The 25,552-nt window shown below is 35.7% G+C and overlaps 1 protein-coding gene across 1 annotated transcript in view; it reads left to right on the forward strand.

Annotated features, from left to right (window-relative positions):
- Positions 1-25,552, forward strand: part of LOC105194744 (proteoglycan Cow) — a 132,984-nt gene that overhangs the window by 53,117 nt on the left and 54,315 nt on the right. The window contains exon 2 of the mRNA XM_039449930.1: positions 17,538-17,595. Coding sequence (XP_039305864.1) covers positions 17,538-17,595 — 58 coding nt within the window. The remainder of the gene's footprint in view (positions 1-17,537; positions 17,596-25,552) is intronic.

Here is a 25,552-nt window from a genome sequence, read left to right on the forward strand (position 1 = left end):
AGTAAAGTTTATAGATTTGTATATTTATAAATAAAAAAAAAACAAAAAAAATTACTTATATGATTTTTCATGGCTATATATTCTCTGGATGATCTCTACATGGACGATTTCCGTGAAAGGCATTTATCTGGAATTTTTCAAAGGCATTTATCACGGTTATTAATATTAGAAAATGTATTTAATAGTTTTTAAAAGCCTCTCGATTATTGTATAAATTTATCATTTCGAAAACATTCATCTCTGAAACATATAACATGCAGTCGAATTATTAATCTTTTTTTATTTATACAGATATGTTCATATATATTTTTTTTGCACTATACGCTAATAAAAATAACAGATTTTTTAATGGTATAACGTTTAAATTTATTTCATTCTGTTTATGCATTTTAAAATAACAGCTATTTAGTTTCATTTTCCAGCTGCTGTTCTGTCAGACAGACCAAATCAGATAATTACAGCACATTCTGCACATAAAGACAATCGAATTTTTATTAACCGATGCGTGAAGTTATCTGCTTTGACTATTAATTATTATTATTATTATTGTTGCTATTCTATCCAGCAAGTTTAATTATTGTGATTAGTAGTATGCAGGATATAATTAAACGCGAATAAAAGCAGCTTTTATTCGCCTTATTAAATAGCATTACAAAAAAATTGCATTTACGCTTTAATTAGTCGCGTAATCGTTGCACCATTTGCATAAAATGTCCTCGCTTTCTCTCCATTCTCCAATTTTTCTTTGTCTTAGAACACAAAAATTGCGAAGAATACAAGCGAACTCCAATCGAGCGTCTGCTCTCCGAATGAATCGATGCTGTCGTCATCTACACGTACATACATGGTTTATGTTTTATGCATTGTTTGTTTTTGGTGTTTGGTGCGTTGTGCGAAATGCTGCCTGGTACACGTGTGTGTTACGAATACATGAACGTGTTGTTGCAGTGGCTCGCACTTTTCGAGGTATTACAACGAGTTTTTGGCCATTAGATTTCGACTCTCACGCATGGCCGAAAAATGGTTCGTCTCTATCCCTTATTTCAGTAGTAAACTCATGTCAGTAAATTCAGTCTTCTCTCGATTGGCATCAAGTTTTTTTCTAAATAATTTTACAATTAGACTCTTCGATCTACCAACAGGAAGACGAGCAGCTGAAATTTTATGAAAAAAATTTTTGTTATTAAGAAAATATATTTATTTTAGTATTATTATATATATTTCTTTGATTTAAAGAAATATTTTGTAAGTTTCGTATAAGAAATTATTTTATACTTGTGCTAACATTTGATACTAAATAAATATATTTACTTAATGACAATAAAGAAATACATACAATAAAATATTTTTCAAATTTATCATTAAAATATAATTTCTGACATCATAATTTTGTATTGAATTCTTTGCTGAAGGAAAAGCTCATCTCCGAAAAGATCATTTATACTTATTCTCTTTTAAACAATTTTTTTTTTCAAATACATTTGACAAGATCGCATTTTTAATATTTTTGTGAAAATTCTATTTATGAATAAAATCTTCTTATGAAAAAACTATTTTAACTTTATAAACAAATAATAATCACTTTGAAACAAACTTTGCACGGCATTCATCTGCATACCGACGAAGAATTCATCGTCAAATATCTTTTGACGCGATTTTCGCGTCAGTCGAGTTGCTCCACGCCGCTTCTCGTTCGCGAGATGCTTATTTTTCAGCCGATCATAAGTTTCCTTCGGAAGCGACGCAATATTTCAAGCTGAATCAGAAACGCTCCGGTACGCGGTGGCGTAACACCGCGTAGCAGACTATAAAACATTTCGTTTCCCGCACCAACGCGCGTCGCGCGCACTCGGCCGCCGCGCCGCGCCGCGCCGCACCACCGACGAGAATGCATGCTATAACGCGGCTCGGGAGTGTGCGTAGTACCCCTCTGTATTAACCTCCGACACCCTTGGTTATCCGCATATACGTCTCCTCCACTGCGTATGACTGCGAATCGCGCGTTTCTCTCCTTTCTCCACTTTCGCGATGACGCGTGCACATGCATGCGTAAGTGGTAAATATGGATGCGCGATAATATAGTCGGAATGATTACATACATTTTTCATGTGTACATGTACGTTTATGTGTGAGGGCGTTTTTTGTATGTTGATCTCATGTGCTGATCTCATGTGCTGATCTCATGTGATATTATACAGGTATTCGCTGCAGGTGTGACGTTCCTCTCAGGCAGATGCTGCCGCGATTTTCAACGATTTCTTGTACTTGGCTGATTTTATTTTTTTAGTTTCTTTTTTTGGATTTGTCTTTTGCACAAGAACATCTGCGTAATGTTTCGTTAAATATGATTTTTGTAGATTTTACTGGTTTTATATTTTTTCATCACTTAAATTTATATATATATATATATATATATATAATACATACACACTCTTTATATCATACAATAATTCGCTTACTTATTTTAAAAACGGATTTTAATATTAAGTTCACTAAGACTCTTCGCATAAAAGTAACTGTAACATGTTATGTTATATACTGATTGTATACTTAATCTGTATGTAACAGTAAACTTATGTTAACGCTTAAAGAAAATTTTAACATAATGTTTAATATTACGTTACGACTTTTTTATACGTTAAGTTTACTGTTACATATAGATTTAAGTTTAAAATCAGTATTTGTTATAACGTGTTACGGTTATTTTTATACGAAGAGACTTAGTGAGCTAAAATATTAAAATCCGTTTTTTAAATGAGCAAGATAGTGATTGTGTATCACAAAGAGAATATATATATAAAATTTAAAGTAATACAGGGTGAGAAAAAGTATGAAAACGGTAAAATAACTCGAAATCAAGGCATTTCAGAAAAAAAATGTTCCAAACGAAAATTGTATGATCTGAATAGGAGCAAATAATAGATAATAAAATTATTTTTATAAAAAACTTTTTTCTTGGTTATATGAAGATTATTATTATTTTTTTAAATAGAATTATATGCAGAATAATTAAAGAAATCATATAATTATAAAAAAATCATATAATTCTATTTTTACAAATGACGGTAACGTAAATATAATTAAAAAAATAAACTTTGTTGAAAATTAATTTTATTATATAATTTAGACCATGTAACTTTTGTTTGGAATATTTTTAAACGTTTTCATTTCGAGATATTTTATTGATTTTATATATTTTCCTTATCCGGTATATAAAATTTACATGCACACACGCATGCACATGTACATATGTGTAATATATGTTTCTTTTTTTAGTGTTTTAAAGTGAACACAATACAATTCAATTAATTCTGTACAAATTTAACTTAATATTATAGTGTTTAATATCATAACAAATAAACATCCATTAATATTCTCTCTCAAAAATATTAATCTAATTTGCTTTCTATTTGTACAATGTATGTATGTCATATTTTATATATACGATTATTTGTATTTTGTACATCGAAGCATGTCAAAAACATATTGATTATCACGATATTTAGCCATTAAACATGCAATACTAACAATATTTCGTTGATGTTAAAATAGCTGAAACATTTTTTAATTATAAAATAAATTTGACATATTATATTTTATTTATAAAATAGGATTTACATATTATAAAATGTGAGGTAACAGATTTTATTAGTTTTATTTTTTTAATGAACATTAGTTTATCATTTGTTCTGAATACTTTTACGATTTGATAATATTGTGAAATTTTATTTATAAGTAAAACTATATATGTATAAATATATATATTCTTTAGTTTATTAATTATTGTATTATATAATATTAGTTCATTAATTTGTTATAACTAGGAACATATTCTGTAATTTTCCTGATACAACCTATATTCTATTGAGAAGTAAAATACTTCGGTATTATCGAAATTATCGATTCAAATATTCATCAACTTGTTACAATAGTTCCCGTGAAACAACAGAAATTTACATGTAAAATAAATTTTTAATATTAACGACTTAGAGTTTTGTAAAGAAAATACTACATGTAGTTTACAGTAAAATAAGATGATTCAAAGGATTTCCGTATGAGTTATATAAAAAGCATTCTCTTTGCGAATGTAGCAAATGGAGTTACCTCTGCACAATTTTTCGTTTCTTTACTTTGCGACCGGCGAAGAATGAGAAGAATTTAGCTCGTGTGACGTACGATATTCCCGAAAGTTTGCGACCTCTTGGGAATAATTTCGGTAAAACGAATTCTTATCGCCTTTATCGGCGGGTGATCTTTCTTTCGTGATTCCGTGATTTGGATCCGTCGGTTTTGGAGTTGGAAGAAAGGAATCGCGAAGGTACCATCATTCCGATCGTTCGTAGCGAAATGCGGGTTCGTTCCGACTAGGCACTGTTCCTAGATCCCCCTTAGATTAAACCTCGATCTTAATTGGTAATCGGATTGATCGTAGGACCGCCTCCGCGGATTGGAAAGACCTTGAAGTTCCTATTATTTTTACAAATTGCGAATTGCAAAGTGAGTTCTCACCAGTGCATCGAGTGGGATTCGCGCGTCATGCTAATAGCGATTTTCTTAATGTCACGTACTTTCACGGCGCGGTGGGAAAAATGCGCCGATGATCGAAGGTAGGAAAGTGAACATGTCACTTCGTCGAGATCCGTCTCGGTATACGGGAGAAAGGGTTGATCGCACCAACCACGTCGACAACAATCGACCGTGTCGCGCGCTCGGCGTGAGGCGGGAGCTTATTTGCAAGCGCCGACGAGTTCTATCGCGAAACTATAAATAACTATGATCTTTCGAGGTGTGGCGGGTTGAAAATTATACATAGCCGTTTACATCGCTACGGGCCTCTCCGCTGGTGACACGTAAAGCACGGTAGGCGTGAACTATGGCTAATGCACATCTGTTGCATTAGCTCTCTCTCTCTCTCTCTCTCTCATCTCTATTGCAATTAACTTTTTGAATTCCTGAATTTTGGAGCTGCTCGTTGCTCATCCTGGAATACGCGCGATTTCTTCATTCTCTCGTAGATTAACAATTTCTCACTCGTCGAATCTTCTTTCTCGCTCTTAATTTGTTCTCGCTGATAATCGTACTAGTTTTTGTTCTCTTCCTTTGTTTTGTCATTATTTTTGTTCTATCGCAAGTATTTGCGCGAGTGAACAGGAACGTTTCTTCCGTCTATATATTTCGTTAATTTGATCATATTTTCCAGCAGGACAAACTATTTTTCACGTACAGAAACACATTTCTGCTGTTTTTTTTTTTTAATACATACTCAGTTTTATTTCGTACGTGATGGAATAAATTTGCGGGTCACTTACGTGGACGGTAGTTTATTTCCTAAACGTCGAAGCTGTAAGAAGTTATAGAGTAAAAAAAGAGCAACGATCATACAATATTATACATGTGTTTACCGAGTATGGATATTTTTACGTTAACTTGCTCGTCACATCGTTGAACAGGATACTATGAATAAACTTTGCCGATAGCTTATAAGTGGCTAACATAATATTAGTCGATCAGTTTTATTTTTAAAATTCTTCTATACAAAGCTCTTCTATAATTATTCTATACTTATTATAGCCTCTTAGATAACATAATGGAAGATAAAATTAACTTTTCCTAACAGTTGCGGAAACATAATTAATCGAAATTTATCCCTTTCGCTAAACTAATGAGCTGATTTTGAGATAAATATCGACAGGAAGATAGAGCTGACATAACAGCGCAAGAAAGAGTTTTTGTTCTTCTCCGTTATTCTTTGCCGAGGACTTGCTCAGAGAGAAAACTCTTTAAAAAAGGATCCAGACATTTAAGAATGCAAAAGAGGCAGGTTTTCTTTGAAACGCTAACAGAGAGAGGAAATAGTTAGTTGAGAAAACACTAGACCGTATTTCGACGGCTTGGTTGAATACTTACACTCGTCATCGTTTCTTTCAGAATTCTACTTTCGATGCGACAATTCATCACAGGTTTGCGATCGTAGCGATTTTTGCAGGACTGAAAATATTTTTTTTTTTTAAATCTTCTGATTGAAGTATAAGAAACTCCCTCACTTTTGTTACAAAATATAAAATTTACTTATGTTTCAAGCACTATAGCATTGCAATATTAATGTAGTTACAACATTGTTTTACAAAAAATGTTTAAGTTAACAGTTTTTAGCTTAAAGACAAACATAACATACACTTTACTTTAAACGATCCGCAATTCGTGCTGGGATTAATTAAAAGGATAGAACGCACAATTTTATATGTTGTATATTTTAATGTTTATATTTTTTATTTTTGTTGCACATCACAAGAAATTATGAATAGAATTCCATGAATACTGGCACGAATTACAGGTCATGCATATAAATTGTTGCGATTTAAAAAAAAAATGAAATAACTGAATAGGAGCAATATTCGCGTACATCTCTAGCTGCTCGAAGAGCCTTTTCAAATTGCTGAGATGCACGAATCTACTAGATTATATGTATAAGATTATACATATACGCTGTACGTTACGTGTACTAATTATATAAATCCAGCGTGGATTTACATCGTACCTCGGCGGCGGTTTATGAGCGTCGCATCGCGCGTCGGTTTGTCGCGCGAAATGACACAACGCGATTTTTCGTACGGAGAGAATAAATAAGAGAGTGGACACGAGAGGCTGGGATCGTTGCGGGATGAGGAAGGGAGGGTGGGAAGGAAGAGTAACGCGGCTCGTGGTATCGATAAGCTGATTTACGATCGACGACCGTGCCCGCGATGTAGAAACGCTCGCCAGCAAGGAATATAGCCGGTCGTAGCGCGATGGCGAACGTGTCCCGGAGGTAATGCATTTTATAGTGGACCTTGCGACATTCCGCTGCAATTCGGTCTCCGCGGAGACTCGCCCCCGGTGACCTCTCACCCCAGTATTCGGTTAAGCGCGGTCGCTGGTGGTTTCGCCACGATCATCGTCTTCCATGGGTGCGAAGTTTGTAAAGTCTGCGCATCCCCGGCTACATCGTCAACAAACAATGCTGATAACGACGATAATAATTCACGATTCGTATTAGAACATATGGAGCACGCTGTTTGGAGAATGTGGTGAAGCGTTTCACGTTCTCAACAACGTTCTCGATGGCGCGATAGTATCTGGCAATTATCGAGCAATGCGATTTCATTTTTTAGGTGATCAATGCGGATGAATATTTTTCGTGAAAATACAGCAGCCATTATCGCGAATCGTAATTGCTGTTTAATTCCATCGCATGTTTTATGGTCTGGCGATGTCCGTTTTGTCAACATAAAAATGCAGTCGAAAATTAAAAATCTCCCTATAAATATAAAAATGACAAAATACTAGCGTAAAAAATACCGAGTAATGACTGAGCAAAGGGCAATTACAAATCTGTCAGCGTGTCGCGGAATAACATTCAGTGCTTCAACAGTATCGTGCTTCAACAATGTAAATGAAAAACGCCTGTAGGTAGAACAATTTTACTAAAAACAGTGAAACGATAAATAAAACGACGACGCTATACTTCCATTTATGAAAGAATGTAAAAACTGTATGTTTAAAAAAAAAATATGATACATGGCAGAGAAACGTTTTATAAGCTCTGCTTATGATGAAATGGTAAACGTGAATTACGTTATGCAATTTAGAATAAATTTTAAAATTCTTCAGTATTTTATTTGACTGCAGTTAATTACACACATATTTGTTATTTGATTAAAATAAATATTTTTTTTATTAGAAAATTATGAACATAAATATTTTTTAGTAACATGTAAAATATTTTTATGTCAAATTTAACGTGTACGTATATACATGTATGTATGTATATTTTTTGTTTAGTTAACATATATAGTTATACATATATACATAGTTATACATATATACATGTATATATGTATAAAGGAGTAGGTGATGTATATTACAACCCCCTATCTATTTTATGTCTATTATTTGTATTAAAAGATTATTATACTGTGTATACTAATTTTATTTTCGAATGTAGGGCATTTATCTCGTGCTCAAATTTCCATCCGTTACATTTTCCTACTGAAAGAAGCATTCTTTGCCGAAATATTTCGGTTTATTAAATGAAAATATTCAAATGATATTTCCTAGTTGGCTGCTCTCTAGTTCTAACGCGGTAATATCACCGGAGTTTGGAGCTTGCAAGTTCCCGCACTATAATTTAACGATACCATTGCACGTTAAGTTTACACCAACACTCGAATAAGATTGCCATAAGCTAAGGATTCTGGACTGCGATATCACTGCAGTAGCGCTAATCTTTATATGAATCCTCGTGTGAACCCTTACCCTTAGACGATGCACGCAAATCCTTACACATCTTTATAGTATTTACTTCTTTTCATCATGTATTCTGCATATTCCCGTTAAATCTTGTCTTTAATTTTAAATTTAATCCATTGACACTTGTCGTTCCTTAAGATCTCTCATTAAGATTTAATAAGGATATTTCAAAAATATTATCGTATATTTTGTGAAATGTGCGCATCATAGTGCATGTAATTTTTAGTCTTGACATATAAAGTGAGTTTGAACTTTAGGTAATCTATAATCCGCATCAAGAGAATAGAATTGTATTTATTATTTTAAGTATATTTTATATTCTGGTGTGTTGACTTCGTGAGATCCATTTTAATCAACCAACTCATTTTAAATGATTTATAATCCACTCAGAATAATATTTAAAATTTAGAGTAATATTTTATTTGTGATTTTATTTGCCGCGCGAAACAATGATAAAAAAAATTAGGATATGCATATATAAAATTATTATATATTAAAATACATGTACCTACATATATCAAATTACATCGCATAAAATATTGTAAACGTCAAATTTTGTCACATCTAATATTTTACGTCATGTCTTTTGGTAGACGTATATTTTTATCGCGAATTGCTCGTCCTGAGCCAGCTTTATATTTCATATGTATACGTATTCTCATTCTTTAAATGATTTTCGTGTCACACGACACATAAAACTATAAATAGAATTCCGTTCTGGATTCTGACACGAATTATAGATCGTCTAGGTTAAGCTTTAAAATAAAGCGTGCTGCAATAATTGTTCTCTGCGGAAACAATCGACCTTATAATAAAATTTCCATCGAGTTATTGCAAGTTAAGCTACCTTTCCGTAGCGTTCGAATTAAATTTCTCAGAACGATTTCTTCTTCGTCTCGGTTTTCGAGTATCTCCGTTACCGGAGCTTGAGTTTCAGGATATCGCAAAAGTAATATTTATGGGTTCGCATAATCCACGGGATTCCCGGCGGCGCAGCTAACCGCGGGATTCTCGCGCCGTGCGCGGGAATACGAGTCGATTCTCCGCGTAGCCTTTGAAGGGCCTTAAGCGTTTGTCGCGTTAATCGGATAGAGAAATTTCCGCGGCCACGCGGACGTAGTGTCCGCGCGACTACGAGCGAGCGAACGAACGAACGATTTCGTGCTCTTGGCTGCGTTTCAAAGCCGTTTCGTGAGGCCCTCGAGGGCCGTTGCAGCTGAGGACCCGCAGCCGATTAACCTAAATCCCCGCCATCCTTTTTGCAATTCACGCGAGCCGCGATGGGAAAGCGAGATTCGCGTTTTCGCGTTCACCCGATCGAAAGAAACTGATAATGGGCGTGGCGCGAGGAACGATTTTCTTCTATCTCGCGGGAGCAATCAGCCTCGCAACTTGTAAGGTAAACCTCGTGTGAAGCTTCGTGTCCGCTAATAATACGACTGCTTTATTGAAAATTATCACTTCGCACGATTGTGAAAACGTGGTCGAAGTAGTTAATAACACTTTTGTGATGTTTAACATACTTCAGAAACTCATATTTTTCATCGGAAGCACGAATGCTCAATATTAGCAACGTAATTACGTTGAATAATGATTACAATAATAAGAGTAATGCATTAATAGCGTAAAAATAATGGCTGTGTGTGAACATCTTCACACTGTTAAAATATTAAATTCCTTGAATGGAAAGACATTTTGTTATTTTTAATTATGTATGTCAAAAATTATTTTAACACAAAATACATAGTTGAAAGAACAATCTCCTGTAATCAACCGATTTCTATGGTTTCTATTCCTTGCTTTCAAAGTAAGTAGTGTCCGTATTAATATGCACCTAGTAAATATAATAATAAATTAAATTTTTACCAAATTTAACATTTTTAGTTACTTATTTAACTTTGTTTAATTCAAATTGGGTAAAATTTGATACTACGAATTTAACTCTTTGCGCACTTGAACCTGTAGATTCATTAACTTATTGTTAGTTGCACGCGCATGAGTTAATCGCAATTATCACAGTCGTTTTTCAATAGAGAGATCTAGGACTAAAAAAAATGTGTATTAGTGATTACTTTAGAAACAAAGATTGTCGTAAAGATTGTCGCATTTTTGCGCACGACGAAATTCGATGGTAAAAGAAGAAGAACCGAGTATAAGAGCGGCTAATTGCTAAAGTTCCATGAACGTCCGTGTTCTTTTTTTTCTCCTCGTTGAGCGCTTTTGCGTAACGTTTTTCTCCGAGGGTCCGAACCAAGCGATATATACAGGACGCGTGAAGAAAAAACTGGATTATTCATTCGGTTGGAATGGAAAAGTTCGTCCAACTTCTCCTTCGCGAGTTGGTGTTTTTAAAATGGATTAACTCTCCGATTGAGCGAATTGAGCCCACGCAGCATCGAGAAACGGTACACAGCTGATCGATAAACAAATTCTATTTATCTTGTTCCTTGTAGAAACACAAAGCACGGATAAATAAGATGAACGAGTAAAATACGTAATTGCCTTTGGGACGGCATGATGGGCGCTATCTTTCATACGCCTCAGGCGGCGCTAGATAATATAAATTGTATCGAGTTTTTGATACAATTTGTTTTACTTGGTGCCGCCTGAGACGTATTATATATTTATTTTTAATTCTGCTGTCCGAAGCTTTAAGTCTACTTGAGATGTTCTATAATTTGCGTCAGAATAACTCGAAATAGAATTCTGTTTGCAATGGTATGTGTCATGCACATAAAAAATTTTGAAGAATCAGAATATACATGTACATGTATATTAAACATACGCACACACATTAGAATGCATAATGCGTCAAATTATAAATCTAATTTTATCCTGAATTTTAGATCTTCTAAATTAAATTTAACTGACAATAAATACAGGAACGATCATGAATTAATCACGTAATTTACTCTACGAGGAATCACTCAACGCAAAGCTTGGTATAATGATAAATCAGTTAATATAAAGATTTGTCAAAAGTTAGTCACGGTCAAAAATTTGTAGTTTATACAAACATTTTTTAAGCGTTTATACCTTTATATTTACAAAGACAAAAGCAGTGTAACAGTAATTAATTATATTCGATACTAATTAATAGTATCAGCGATAAAACGATTTTCTGTTTTCTGAAACTTTCTCTCTTTTTTTCCTTAAATTATCAAATAAAAGTTACAAACGCTTCTTTGGCCTGATGAAATTGTTAAATGTGATACGCAGTTTTTTGTTTTGATGTATGGTTTTATATGGAATTTAATAATATTATATTTAATATTGCACGATATGTATTAGAAGATAAAAGCGATTTATTAATGTCTAGTCGGGTCGTAACAATCAAACGCACTACGGGTTGTGCACAATCGTTCTGCGATTGATTGCGGTGCCATTGGCAGTTTTCAGATGGAATCCGGTAGTTCGCCACAGAGCTCGAATGGGCTAATGGCAGGTCTTCGATTTTACATAATGGCATAAATTATGTACGGCTGTAAAGTGTATCGCGCGCGCGGTTTAAATGGACCCGAGACAATGTTACCGAGATGAAAAGCTCACTTGACCCGAATTTGATTTAAATTTCGTTCGTCTCACGATTTAAGCCGCTCTCATCCGAAGGCAGTCTCGCAAACTTCAAAGGCCGTTTCAGCGGCCGCTAATAATTCATATGTAGCCGTGTGCGAGGAAAAGTGGCGAATTATTCCGGCTACCTAGTAACGGAATTACAAAGCGAGCGGTTATGTATTCGCGCAGCTGCATGCGGTTGCCGGTTCCGAGCGCGCGCGCGCGCGCGCGCGAGAGAGAGATGTCAGTAGATAGACGCCTACATTTTGTTAATGAATGACGCGGCACGCGGGAGGCCGGCCTTGTTGCACCTGGCAAGCTGCAGCTAGCTACGAGGCGGACATTTATTTCTCTCGCGTATCGTATCTGCGCGAATCGCGGCCAACGCATAATATTATCTCCAGAGAAGAGACGCATCCGATAGGTTCCAATGGACACATGAGCGTACGGCTGTCTCTCTAAAATTTTAGGTACCATTCGACATTAACGACATATTACATTATAAAGGGCTTAAGAGGAATTTCATGTTTGTGCGTCGTGTTTATAATTGCAAAAAAAAAATAACAGTTTATATTTCCTGTTATTTTATACCATTAACCTCGGGTCTTTGCTCGTTGCAACATTGCGTATTTATCTCTATCTCAACCTGTGTGATGCTGCCCGTATAAAAACAGTTCGTTAAAGCCCGTTGCATTTCCAGAATAAATATGTGGGTTGTATCCCACGGTGTATTTACTACAGCAATTTATTAGATATACAAATAACGAAAATTACAGACAAGGTGGTATCCCAATGGATAGAAATATAAACTGGATATCGGATTCATAAATAGCGCGATTAATCATACGTATTCTAAATAAATAAATATCCAAATATTTGTAATAAACATCATACGTCGCGTGTGTGGCGCCGATACGTGGTCCGGTGAAATTCTTAATTTTTTTTTTCTTTTCGAGCGGCTAAATCTTAGAGTTTCGTAGTAGAAACGATCGCGGTTTTAGAGCGGCATCCTTTGAGACGTAGATTAATGCATTTACGACATGTTATAAAACTCTTTACGACAACGTTATCCTTTCTCAAACGGTGGGCATGCGTTCTATTTTCCTGCGCGCGGTAAGGCGACTTTTCTGCCTGCATCTCTTTCTGCCGCTTTTTTTTCGACGTTTTCCGGCCGTTTTTCAGCTTTATCCGGCAACTCGATAAATTTAACAACGGTAAAAGCCGGAATTCGCCGCAGTTTTCCTATTTGTCGGCAAATTCGCCCGATCTTCGCACAATCGGACTAGTGTATATTTTATGCACTGGGTAAATTTTACAATGACCTTTTGTCGTAGTAATTTAAATTAGACAATAAACCATTGGCGGTATTCTCTTAATAGAAATTAATTTACATAATTAAAACAGAAAAAGTCTGTTATTTTTTGATAACTTTATAATAAGATTTAATAAGACATGATATTAAAATTACATAGCCGTATTTCTTTTTCTGACGAAAGTAATAGAGAAGTGCATTTCGCGAAATTTTTGCATCGTGTAATTAGAAGGATTTTATATAATGTTCAATACAATAGTAATATATAATATTGCTTCATGAAAATTTTACGCGGTAAAATTTAACTTAGACAAAACACACACAAATTAGTTTTTAATGATCAAGACTGTGACTATAACCAATTGGAACATCGTAAGAAAAAGATTAGATATATCTGATGAAAATTATATGTTTTAATGCTGTAATTTACGCTGTAATTAACTATCAGTTAAAAACGAATATAAATTCAATGCTAAAGTTCTGCTAATTATTTAAACAAAGCGAAATTGTATGAATCGCGCTGAAATACGATTTTTTAACTCGTTTCACTCTGCTAAACATTTCGCGTGAGGGCCAATAAAACGACGCGCAGCAACGGAGGGACCAGACGACAGCTTCGTAAAGCAGTGGACTATTTGTCAGACGCGGTCCGCAGGGATAAAGTAGGGCGTTAGGTCGTACGTCCGCTGACTGGGAGAAACGTATCGCCATTCGTCGCGCCGCGCCGGGCTCCAGACGGCCGCTGAAAATTCGGAAAAATTATGTCGGTCTCCCCGATCGACTTTTCCTTAAAATCGAACGTAATTTTCCGACGTCCTTCCCGATTCATTGCGGTCGCCGCGCCGATCGATCCTATCCATTTTTTAACTGTCGCGAAACATCATTCCATCCCGTTTTCTCCCCCGTTTCGACATCGTAAAACACAACGACACAACGACACAACGAGTACCACACCCTGTACTCGATGATCCTATTTTTCATAGAGCTCGTAATTTCATAACAGCGCACGCCGCAGTTTTTATTTTCGCAGGACTTTTTCGCTGGACAATCCCCTCGTCCCCTCGCCCCCTCATCGTCCGGCGAAAGGCTCTCCATGCCTCGCGCGATCATTTTTGCACTGGCTGCGAAATAAAGCGTCGTAGCGCGTGTGTTTTCATTTCTCGTCGTCGACGTCTCCTCGCCAGCTGTTTACAGCGGCTATTTGTTCGGAGTAACGTTCGGCGCGTGTTATACGCGCCATTTATTTTCGCGAAGCGCGGCTCGCCGCACTTCCTGTCGCGGTTCCACTCCGATAATTCCGCAGAATAGACGTCGCCGTGCAATTAGAGGGAAGCAGCGATATACTCCGCGATCATGGCCGCAGATTCATTTCACGTCTGTGAATTTTTCTTCGATTCGTTCGGCTGGAATTGAAGTTTTGTTATTATTTCTGCAGCGCATGTTGTAAAAAAAGTTCACAGTTCGCTCTCACTCATTAAAAATTTATCTTGGAAATAACTTCTCAATTTGATTCTCTTAATGAGAGTTAAAATTTCGTTTAAAAAAACCATATTAACAAAATGCCATGTTATTGTTTAACTTCGAATAACTCGTAATGTGTGCAGCCGAATAAAAAGTTAAATAACAAAACAAAAACAAAAAAAAAACACTTGACTGTACATACATTCGTGTGATAATCATAGAGATATTACGTATAGAGTAGAGAAGTCAGCCTCAAAAGTGACCCGTTGATAAAAAAAACAGAAAACGAGAGCTTTAGTCTATCTCTCTCTTAATGGCGCTAGTACAACAAAGACAAGAATATAGGTCCTATCTTCTCTCTCTTTCTAACGGGGAGACATTTCCACTTACAGATTTGTTTATGGCTCCTCTACTCTATATATAATATCTCTATGGTGATAATACGCTCAAGTTCAAAAACAATGAGGTAGTATATTGTATAATTAAGGGTGCTAAAGTGTGTCTTGAAAAAATTTAGAAGTTCTCAAAAGTAAAATGCCTTATAACAATTGCCAGCTATTGAATATTAGCATATTAGCGCTATTAAAAAACGGCAGGCAACTAAACGAACAATTCTATAAGCTACTGTCAAAATTCATCGCTTAATAGCGGAGATATTGGGATAGCCGTTATGTCCGCAGTAGCCATAATATCTCTTTTTCCTCTATAAATTATATGATTGCAAACGTGCACATGTAAGACGTGTTTGAAAAAGTTAATCTGTCTCGCGCGCGCGAAGGATCAAGAGAAACCAACCAAGAAATGGATATTTACGTAATGTATATCCGTATGCTTTTCTTACGGTCAGTCTTGCCTGCAAAGAAAAGTCTTTGCGCGTGAGAAAAGTGTATACGAAATATGTTTGCGCACTTCTCAGAGAGAATGCAGCATAATATTATAACTTTTTTCCGTGTTACTTTATATCTTTAATAAGAACAACGTCAAAATATAAAGTTACTACATATTTTAATGGTTCGTGCAACGGTTTGCATCGCAAGTCGTAGTTTTAATAAGAATGCTAAATTAAAAAAGAATAATGGAAAATTGTAAAATAATATTACAGGATGTTTACTAGAAAAACCGGGAAAACCTGGAATTTTCAGGGAAAATTTCTTTTTTATCCTTGAAAATCATGCATTTTTATAAGATTTTATTAGTGTACTCTGGAAAATTTTTGCAATTTACTTTTAAATGTAAATTGTATCTCTGTTTTTGACAAAGTTGTTTCTTTGATCATTTTTTCTTGCTAATATGTTGACAATGTCAACAATTGAGTAGCAATAAATATAATATACACATTCATGTACATTCTTGTTTGGCTCACAAATTTTTATATAGAAAAATCAGTGACATTAAAAGACGATCTTGTATTCTAAATTGCCATTATTTTGTGTTTCGAATTTCGTATTTCTGACGAGCTACATCCATTATGCTATTTAGTTCATATTATTTTTCTTTAGTACTTTTTCTTTAACGTTCTTAAAACTTAAATAGCTTTTTTTTTGTAATAATACGATTAAGGAACATAAGCAGATGTAATAAAATAAACTTACTTAAAAGCTAAAAAATCCTTTGATCTTACCTAGAATTTTGAATAAAATTCCTGGAAAAATCGGGAATTTTCAGGAAATTTTTTTATAAAATTTAAATAAATTTTAATGTATAATGATGAAAAGAAAACTTTTTTTAGTATAATAGGTCCTATAAGTCCACTTCTAAATCATTTATAATTTAAATTTGAAAGTAAAACTATAATATTTTATATACTTGTAAAGTATATGTGTATCTTAATACACATTTTATTTTATATGCATAGTCTGACTCTTTGATAATTTTCCTTGCAAAAATCGTATGAATATGAAAATTTATAACAAATTTGCTTTAGTGTTGAGTAGATATTTTATTGAGCTTTAAGAGAGAGCATTTATTGAACTGTTTATGAGATGGAAATTTAAACATGGAATTGTTCATAACTATGAAGTGTATAAGTGGCGTTTAATGACATAGCAATTAAAATGTTATTTCCATTATAGTTTTCTAAGTGTTTGTAAAATGTTATTGTCAGCAGAGGATTTACCAGGTGTTTGCCAGGTGCTTCCAAACAGTGTAACCATCAATAACATTTTTCAAAAACAATGTAACCATCGATGAAACTCTTCATAAACAGATATAAATAAAATCTCTCGCTATCAATTTTCACGAGGGTCGATGTATTCGATAATTGTCGCAAAATGTTATTTATAGCATTAATATTTTTATTAGGAAATAAATTGATAATATTGAAAAACTCAACCGTTCGATAGTACGAAGTATTTTTGCTTCGATTTGACTGCGTCATTTTATCTAACCTCGCTAATTTATGGTCGATCCTTTGGAACGTGGTCAGCAACCTACATTTCATATATTTTTCCATTGGTATTTTAGATATTATCTGCGAATTTTATGTGTGTATGTGTTACGAACTGGCACGTGAACTATCACGCGAGTTCTTCGCAAGCTCGTTCCCCTTCGTCCTTCTGGTCCCGACATACCCCATTCTCTTTTTACCTCTGACCTCGGCCTGAACTTCGAGCACACAGATTACGCGTCCTTATTTCACCGGGCAACCCTGAATATCGTGCACGTGACGAGTGATCGTTCGTCATATTCTCCGTTCACGTGCATACGTATATATTCGTACCGGCAGCTTTCGTATCGCATCAATCGAACTACGTTTTGGCGCAAAACGCCACTTAGCCTTGATTCCGTGACGATGCGAAAATAATGGCCTTCAACGAGTCCGCATGCTTGTCTTATTATGCTCAAAAATAAGGTTTTAGCGCATAGGTACTCGTAGATATGAAATCGATCTTATCTAACATGTTAATTTTCTTGTTTGCAGGATGATCCCCGTATAATGAAAGTTGGAGACAAGAAACGTTGGATACACGACCCGAATAGTGAGTAATTTGTCGAAAATATCTGCATGAATTTATAAACCTTGAATGCATCGTTTATAACATAATTCTTTAGAAGAACTCTCTCTCTCTCTCTCTCTCTCTCTCTCTATATATATATATATATATATATATATATATACATTTTCAGATCTTGATGAATATCTTTAGAATTTCCATTAAATTGTGCAAAATTCTCGAATTATTTCTTCGTAATTAGAATTAGAGTCAGCTTTCTTATGCTATTCTTATAATATCTAAAAATAATGTGAAATAACGAGAGCAAACGTTTTTTAAATCTTTCACGTGATAATTTTATACGAAATAATTTAAGAAACTTCTTTAACAAGAAACGTAATTTTTTTTTTTAACGTATGCCTCTGATGCATACACGATGAAGGTTTCGCGTGAAATCCAGTCAGACATTTCGTGTATTTTAATAGCGATATGATGGTTAAATGGAACATTTAACGGGCTATATTTATCATATCGCGCGATGTCCGCATGGATAATTGGCATTGTCGCTGATTCGTCGGTCAAATTGCGTTATGGCGTGTCAAATGAATTTCACGCGGCATGTATCCCCTCGAGCGCAAATCATCGGGCGCGATGTCATCGCCCGCCTTTCGAATGCCTCGCGATTTTTCACCCCCGTCGGGTGATGCACGCTCGCGAACTTTTCGCGCCGGGAGAATCGTAAAGCCGGATATACGTACGACCGGTATGAATTCGAATGGAATCTCTCCACCCGTCGGCTGGTTCGCTCGGCGAAATGTGATATTTATCACGAGCGTTGCCGCTAAATTCCCCAGAAAATTCCAAATATTATATATACTTCACGTGTATGTACGCGTTGCGCGCGACCGAATATATCGTGAAAATCTGGAGTAAAAGCCGGAACGATAGACGGTTGTGGAAATGACATGAACATTCCCGACAAGAATATCACGTAATGCGAATGATGTACCCGAACAAATATTATTTATTCTTTCTTCTTATAAATATTGCATAGAGTTTCAAGATGGAATTCTTCGCTTCAAGAGTATCATTCGTTCTCTATGCCGTCAAATGTATTGTTATCATAGTAATACAACATATGAAATTATTAGAAACCGCGATGAAAATTACAATTGCGAATTTTTTCATTCCCTATTATATTTATTTAATAAACTTTGGAAGATAAATACGTAGATTGTACTTGATAAAAAATTGTAATAAGAGCACAGCCAAATTAGATGACATTCATGAATTGAAAGTTGCAAATAAAAGTTAATAATTCGCACGCAGACATCGAAATCCACCGATGAGTAAACGGAAGAGAATTGCATCGAACGGATTTAATGCCAGTGATAAAAAAGATTATATTTGCATGTCGCTTTTTTAAACATTTCCGATTTGAATAGCTCAGTCGTTTAAAACTTTGTTGGATTCGCTTCGCCAAAGATTTGTTTATAAAAAACATTATGTGATGTACCGTTAGCAGGACGGATTTATTAATAAAAAATAAAATCCTATTGTGACGCGGATGTACGCTGAGAAAAATAGGGGATAAATTTGTAGAAGAGATGAGTAGTTAAATGCAGTTTGTTCCGGTTTTTATTATAACGTTACTTTTTACAATTTCCTTTGTTTTTCTTTTCTCTTCCAACTCTTTTGAAATTGGCTGTAACGCATCATGTATCACTCAGATGCAATTTTAATTCATAAACCTTTTAACTCACCTGTACATGTGCCATAATTTGCGTCAAATAACTACGCTTATTTCTACATGAGCGTGCAATTATAATCGTCTGAAACATCTTGGTAAAAATTAGCTTTTTATTTTTAAAATTTTTATGTAATTGTTGATTAATTCTAGAACGAAAATGTGAAATAGAAATCCTATACCTTCTGGTTTTCTATTTATTTGTTCGCAGTCATCAGAACTCTTCTTAAAACTTATTACGAACTTTGGAGAAGATGCTGGAACTCTCTCAATTATATCGAAATTCTGAAAATGGAGTACTAATTTTTCCTATTGGATGAAGCGATATATGTGGTGAGCTCCCACAAAAGCTGTAAACTAATTTTCCATATTCCTTTATGTTTTAAAACTGATTTGGCGTTTGTCTAAATGCTGCATTATGCATATTTATTAATATGTACATAATTATAATTGATATTATATATTATTCTATACAATATATATAAAGCGCTATGACGTGAAACTATTGATACGGTCGCCAATGCTTATCATAATCAAGTGAATAATTCCGTTTATTCATAATTAATAATGAGCGAATATTATAGAATGCCCTAACACACGAATATTACATTGCAATCTAGTCGTGAAGATCTAACGCAAACCTTTGTCTCTAAAATGTATTTTATCAAAAATTTGACGGCAAATGGATCAAAATTATAAAAAATAATTTTTAAATAATTTGTCTTAAAACGAAAGTAGTTTCGTTAGTTTTCTTATGTATACATTTAGTGTCAAATTCGTTGCGTGAAAGAAAAATTTTTTTTTAGAAAGAAAAACGCGTAAATTGAATTGTTACGAGATATTTATTAGGTTCATATAGCGATATTATCGATACTATCGAGTAGTAAGGCTGTCACCTTCTAACAGTTTTTTTTTTATGTGAACGTTGTCGATTGGGAGAGAAAATTGTCTATAGCCGTTTAGCTGCGCGATGATGAGGATACGTTAAACTTAATGTGCACCTCCGTTCCTTCCAATTTTCTTTCTACGAACTACTAACACGCGTGGCGTTATAGCAAATTTTCAAGTAAAGTCGCGCTATGAAGATCGTAGTAACGGCGATAAGTTTCATTTTGCACCTCTTAACGCGAAATAGTTTAAGGTTCGGCGGAAGCTGAACGACAAAAAGGATAAAACGAGTCGGGTCACGTATTTAATACCCCTTTCCACGGAATCCCTCTCCTACGCTCGATTTTGCTATGTTATCCGCGTTGATCGCCGTTTTCCTTCGGGCGACGAGGCAGGTAGTACACGTTGCATCTTTAATTCTTCGAGGTTGATCGATGTTCCATCGGCTGCGCGTGATCGTTTTCTTCAGGAATAGCACAATTTTTCCCTTGTTATTGAGATGTCATCCTCCGGAATTTCATAGACAATATTTCGGTATTGCGATATATGCAGATGATTATTTACTATAAATTTTACAAGTTTACTACAATGCTTGGGTTAATATAATGATCCAAAATTCTTAAAATTCTAAGTAACATTGATATGAAACGTTTACTTAAAGAAATGAAAAATTAGTAATTAAGTATGAAATTTCGTTTATTTGCACGTAAAAACTACGTTAGCTTGTCTTTTTGCATAAAAGAATAATTTCAATTATGTATCCATGAAAGAGAATTTCTCGTCAATCGTTTGAAATTAAAAATTGAAAAGAAGGGATATTGTGGCTCTTAAATTTTATCCGAGAGAGGTGGATTTTATGTTCAACAAAAAAGTAATTTGTTGGCTCACTCATGCACAAGGTTCTTTTGATTACCGTAAATTGAAAGACTTATCACTGATGTAGCAATACGTGCATTTCGAAATTGCTTTATTAATTACGGGAACAAGTATTGGTAACGGGAGACTTTCGAGTAATACACTGTAAAAGGGTGTTCCAGTCAATCAGTGATATATCCGTTCATTTGCGATAACTAAAAGAACCATCTCATACATGTGAGAACCAACAAGTAACTTTAATTTCAGAGGCTTCCGGGTAATATAGTGTAAAAGCCTTCAGTTGCCAACAATTGTTCCAGTAATTGCAGTCTTGAAAGAGAAGCCTGAAGGTGGTAACATTCGGGGACGAATGCATTGTCAGGCTAGCCAAACAAGCTGTAAGCGACGGAAATATAAAGCAGGCGGCTGGGATTTGAACTCGAGATCCCTCGTTTCACAAGATAGCACTCTACCCCACGAATGCTCCATTAAAATCATAGCTATTCCGCTCATTTATCAACATTTAACGATCTTATGGACCTAAATCTTTTGCAATATATACAACATTATACAATGTTTGATTTTAATTTCAAATGCAAATTTTGTCACAAGTTTAGATTGGAAATTGTAAGAAAAATCTGAAAAGAGGATATTATTCTATTATTTAGTATTTAATATATTAATTGTAAAGATTATTGGAACAAATTGTTTTAATTAATATTCTAGCGCGAAGTGTATCAATACAATTCAAATTGAGAACGTAGCCGATCGAAAGCGCATCTTAATACTCAATAATAAAATAGAATATTTCTTTTTAGTAATTTTACAGTCAAGAAGAAGAGTAGTTTACAAAAAATCTTATCCACTCGTCCATCCATACCTTTACTATCTATCTAACGCTTGTTTGAAAAATCGAAAATAAACCAATTAAAATAGAAATATAAATTGCACTTTTTATATTGCATTTATACACTTTAAATATTTATATGATTATTATTATTACATATTATACATTTATACATGTTATTTATTTTTACCTTATTTATATTTAATGTTAAATAATAATTTTTTAAGTGAATTTATATAAATTTATAAGCTGTCTCAAACTACACACTGTACATTTCATTGTGATTGTTTAGTTATTTTGTAAATAAATAAACAAACTTATGAACTGATCTCTTCATAGCAATAAAACTTTACATAAACCATCTTAAATATTTAAAGTACTTAAGTAAACAAATTCAGACTTTTTCATTATTTCTTCTTTTATTATTTCATTATTAACTACATTTTCATTAGAGCACATATCTACTTCTCATTGAAATAACTTTTTATCTAGGTAGAAAGTCGCCGCCAAATTTTTTCTACTACTTTCCAATGCAATGTAAAACAATCTGTAATTTTTTCATAATTTTCTTAATGTTTTGAGAAATATCTTATACATCCTTAATAATTTTGATGCCAACGAGCATCTCCACAAACTCCCCTCTGTTCCGAAAATTATAAAGAAATTATTTTAAGTTTTACGAAATGATCGAGAATTTATTCAACGAGAGGCGAAAGAAACATTACCGGCCTCACCGTGTACAAATTGCGATAAATTATACCAAGCGATACATGTGATTACGCGTTATTTATACGTCTTAATTATGCGGTATTTATAATGCGAGCTCGATGAAATGGCCGTTCACAATCGCGCGAACCGGCACTGCGCGACGGCCGACACAAATTGATGTTTCAACATGCGATTGCATGTAATTGGACTTGACTGTAATAATAACGCGATCTTACACGATAATGCGTATGCTGCAAACACCTAATTATTATCTGATAATGTGTATCATAGAGCGGAGGAAGGGTATAATAGAGTTATCGGATAATGCCTGTATCGATTTATCTTAGCACAAACTCGTGTACTACCGAATCCGAAGTTGTGTATCCACACCGCTTGCTCGGACGATCCTTCATTTTTTTTTAACGCAAACAGCAACGTACTTCTCTGATGAAAAATCGTATTGACATATCGTGTAAACATCCCGAGATGTCTCAATTAAGTAACATAGTGTCTAGCGATCCTTGGATCGTGGAATTGATCTGAAATTTAATGTATCCTGGAGAACTTTCTAAAAAATTCTGGAATTTTAGGACTGACCTGAAACTTTTGTTATTTTCTTTTATTAAAAAAAAAAAAAATCAAATTGTGAAAGAATGAAGAAATATTTCTCGCGCATGAACTATGGCAATCTCTTGTGTGCAATCCGTCAGTAGCTGCTAATGAAAGTGTCACAAAAGCACGCTTGATTGACATTGGAGATATTTATGAAATGCAAAATTATAACAGGAAGCTGATCAGATTGCACGCGAGCTTAAACAATCACTACGAAAATTGCTAAGGAATAGTTTTCAATTTTTGACAAAAACGAAATACGTTTGGATAATTTTTTGGAGAGATCTGATTCAAACGCTTGATCCGAAGAGAGATATGTAAATTTAACCGGTTTTATTCATAAGGTACTAATCCCTTCGCATGGCAATGCTGATTTCAAACGAGCCTTTTCAGTCAATCACGATTAGCTAATCGGAAAGAACGATCGTTAATAGCTCAGCGACTTATTTATGATGGGATAATGGCAAATGGAAAAGATGTAGTAACATTGAGATTACGAAATCTAATGATTCATTTTGTTCGCAATGCGCATGCCCGGTATGAAGAAGCGATTGCAAGAGAAAAAGAAGACGAAAGAATCGAAGAGTCAATAAAATGCGATAAACTCGCAAAAGAATTGAACGATAAGAAGAAAGTAATTTTAAATGAAGCTTTAAAAGCGGGCATCGAAAATCAGATTGATAACTTAATGAAACCAGATATCGCTAGACATCATGGAGCAATCACGATCGCGTAACTGGCTCGATCGCTCGAAAGAGATGTGCGCCCGCGGAGGCGTGATTCATAATAACGTCGGTGATAATGGGAAATTCACGCATAAAAAAAAAACCGCGTTCCGAGTTCCAGGCGTCTCTTTTCGAGAGAGCTTTCCGCTCGAGGGATTTACGAGGCGCGCTTATTACGAAATTCCGACAGAGTTTGCCCGCCACATCAGCGCGCGACGAATCAATTTCCTCTCCCTCGCGGGGGAGGGCACGCGCCACTTTAATCGTCGTACGATGATACGTGCATGTATCATTGTCGCGGCAGAGTATCGCGCGGTCATCAGAGCGTATGCAAATGTGCAATCGCACGTGCGGCGACTGGCGGCGCGGCCGGCGGTGTGTCCGCCCGTCTCAGCCTCTCAGGACACCGCACACGTGCGATTGCGAGCGGTCCGCGCGAACGGTCGCGTTATCGCGTCACACACTGCCGTTATCGCACAGCCATTTCGTTGTTCTCCACGCCATTGACCCGCCGAGCGCTATTAGCGTCGCCCGATCATTACCCTCCGTCTCCGAAATACGCGGGCGCAATCGATCGAGCGACCGATCGATCGACCGAGCGATTCCGAGCTGAGACATCCGATTCGAGCCGCTCCATCGCTAGCTCCAAGAGCGCATTGTGTCGCGTAATCGCAATCGTATTGTAATGTACGCCGTATAATTCACGTTGTAATATCGGCGAGTCGCGCGCGCGCCGCCCTCGGCACTGTACGATAGATACGCGATTTATGGTATCCGCGGATCCCTCGTGGCGACGGTGCCGGTAATGGATGGTGAGAGGATCACCGGTCTCGCTCTTTCTCTCTTCCCGTCTCTCACTCTCTCCCTCCCACGCGACGATCGTCGAACGTCCTCGTAAATCGTGCTCGAGGCACAGAAAGAACTCCCGCGGCGGTCTCAAGGTAATTTAGGAGACTCGGGCTGTTCACCGAAGGAAGAAGACGGTAAACGTGGAACTAGAGGAGCAGAGAGAGCTCCTCCTTCCCTCCCTCGCATAGCCGAATTAACTGTATCAACGATTACGATACGGTAATAGCGAAAGTTAGCCGTTAACGTGACAACGCCGCCGCCGCAGCAAAGTAGATTTTCAACCATCTTTTATGAACTTTTCAAACAAAAATGGGTGTCACATCACAACGACGGCGCGGCGGCGGCGGCTGCGACCAGAGGGAACGGCTCCGAGTAAATTAGTGCGAGCGAGCGAGCGAACCAAGAAGATCCGAGATCCTTTCTGCGGCAATTATAATATATTCCGTCCTCGTGCCACCTGACGTTCGTCATACTTCGCCGCCGGGAAGATCTTGTTCTTTTTCTTCTCCGCACTCCGCCCACTTGTATATCTCTTTCTCGCTTTGCCGTGTAATCAACGTTGCTGCCTCAAAAACAAGGAACGTCTCCGGCTTGACGCAACTTCTGTTACACGCGAAACCGTACGTTACTCGAGACGTTCTCAGTTACGTTGGCTCTCGGCTTTCCCCCCTTTTTTTTTCGAGAGAGAGAGAGAGAGAGAACTTTTTCCAACCATTCGAGAACTTTATCATTTTGTCGAGCATAACAGATAGAGAACAACATGAGATCGCG

Source organism: Solenopsis invicta, chromosome 1, assembly GCF_016802725.1.
Source record: "Solenopsis invicta isolate M01_SB chromosome 1, UNIL_Sinv_3.0, whole genome shotgun sequence".
NCBI lineage: Eukaryota > Metazoa > Arthropoda > Insecta > Hymenoptera > Formicidae > Solenopsis > Solenopsis invicta.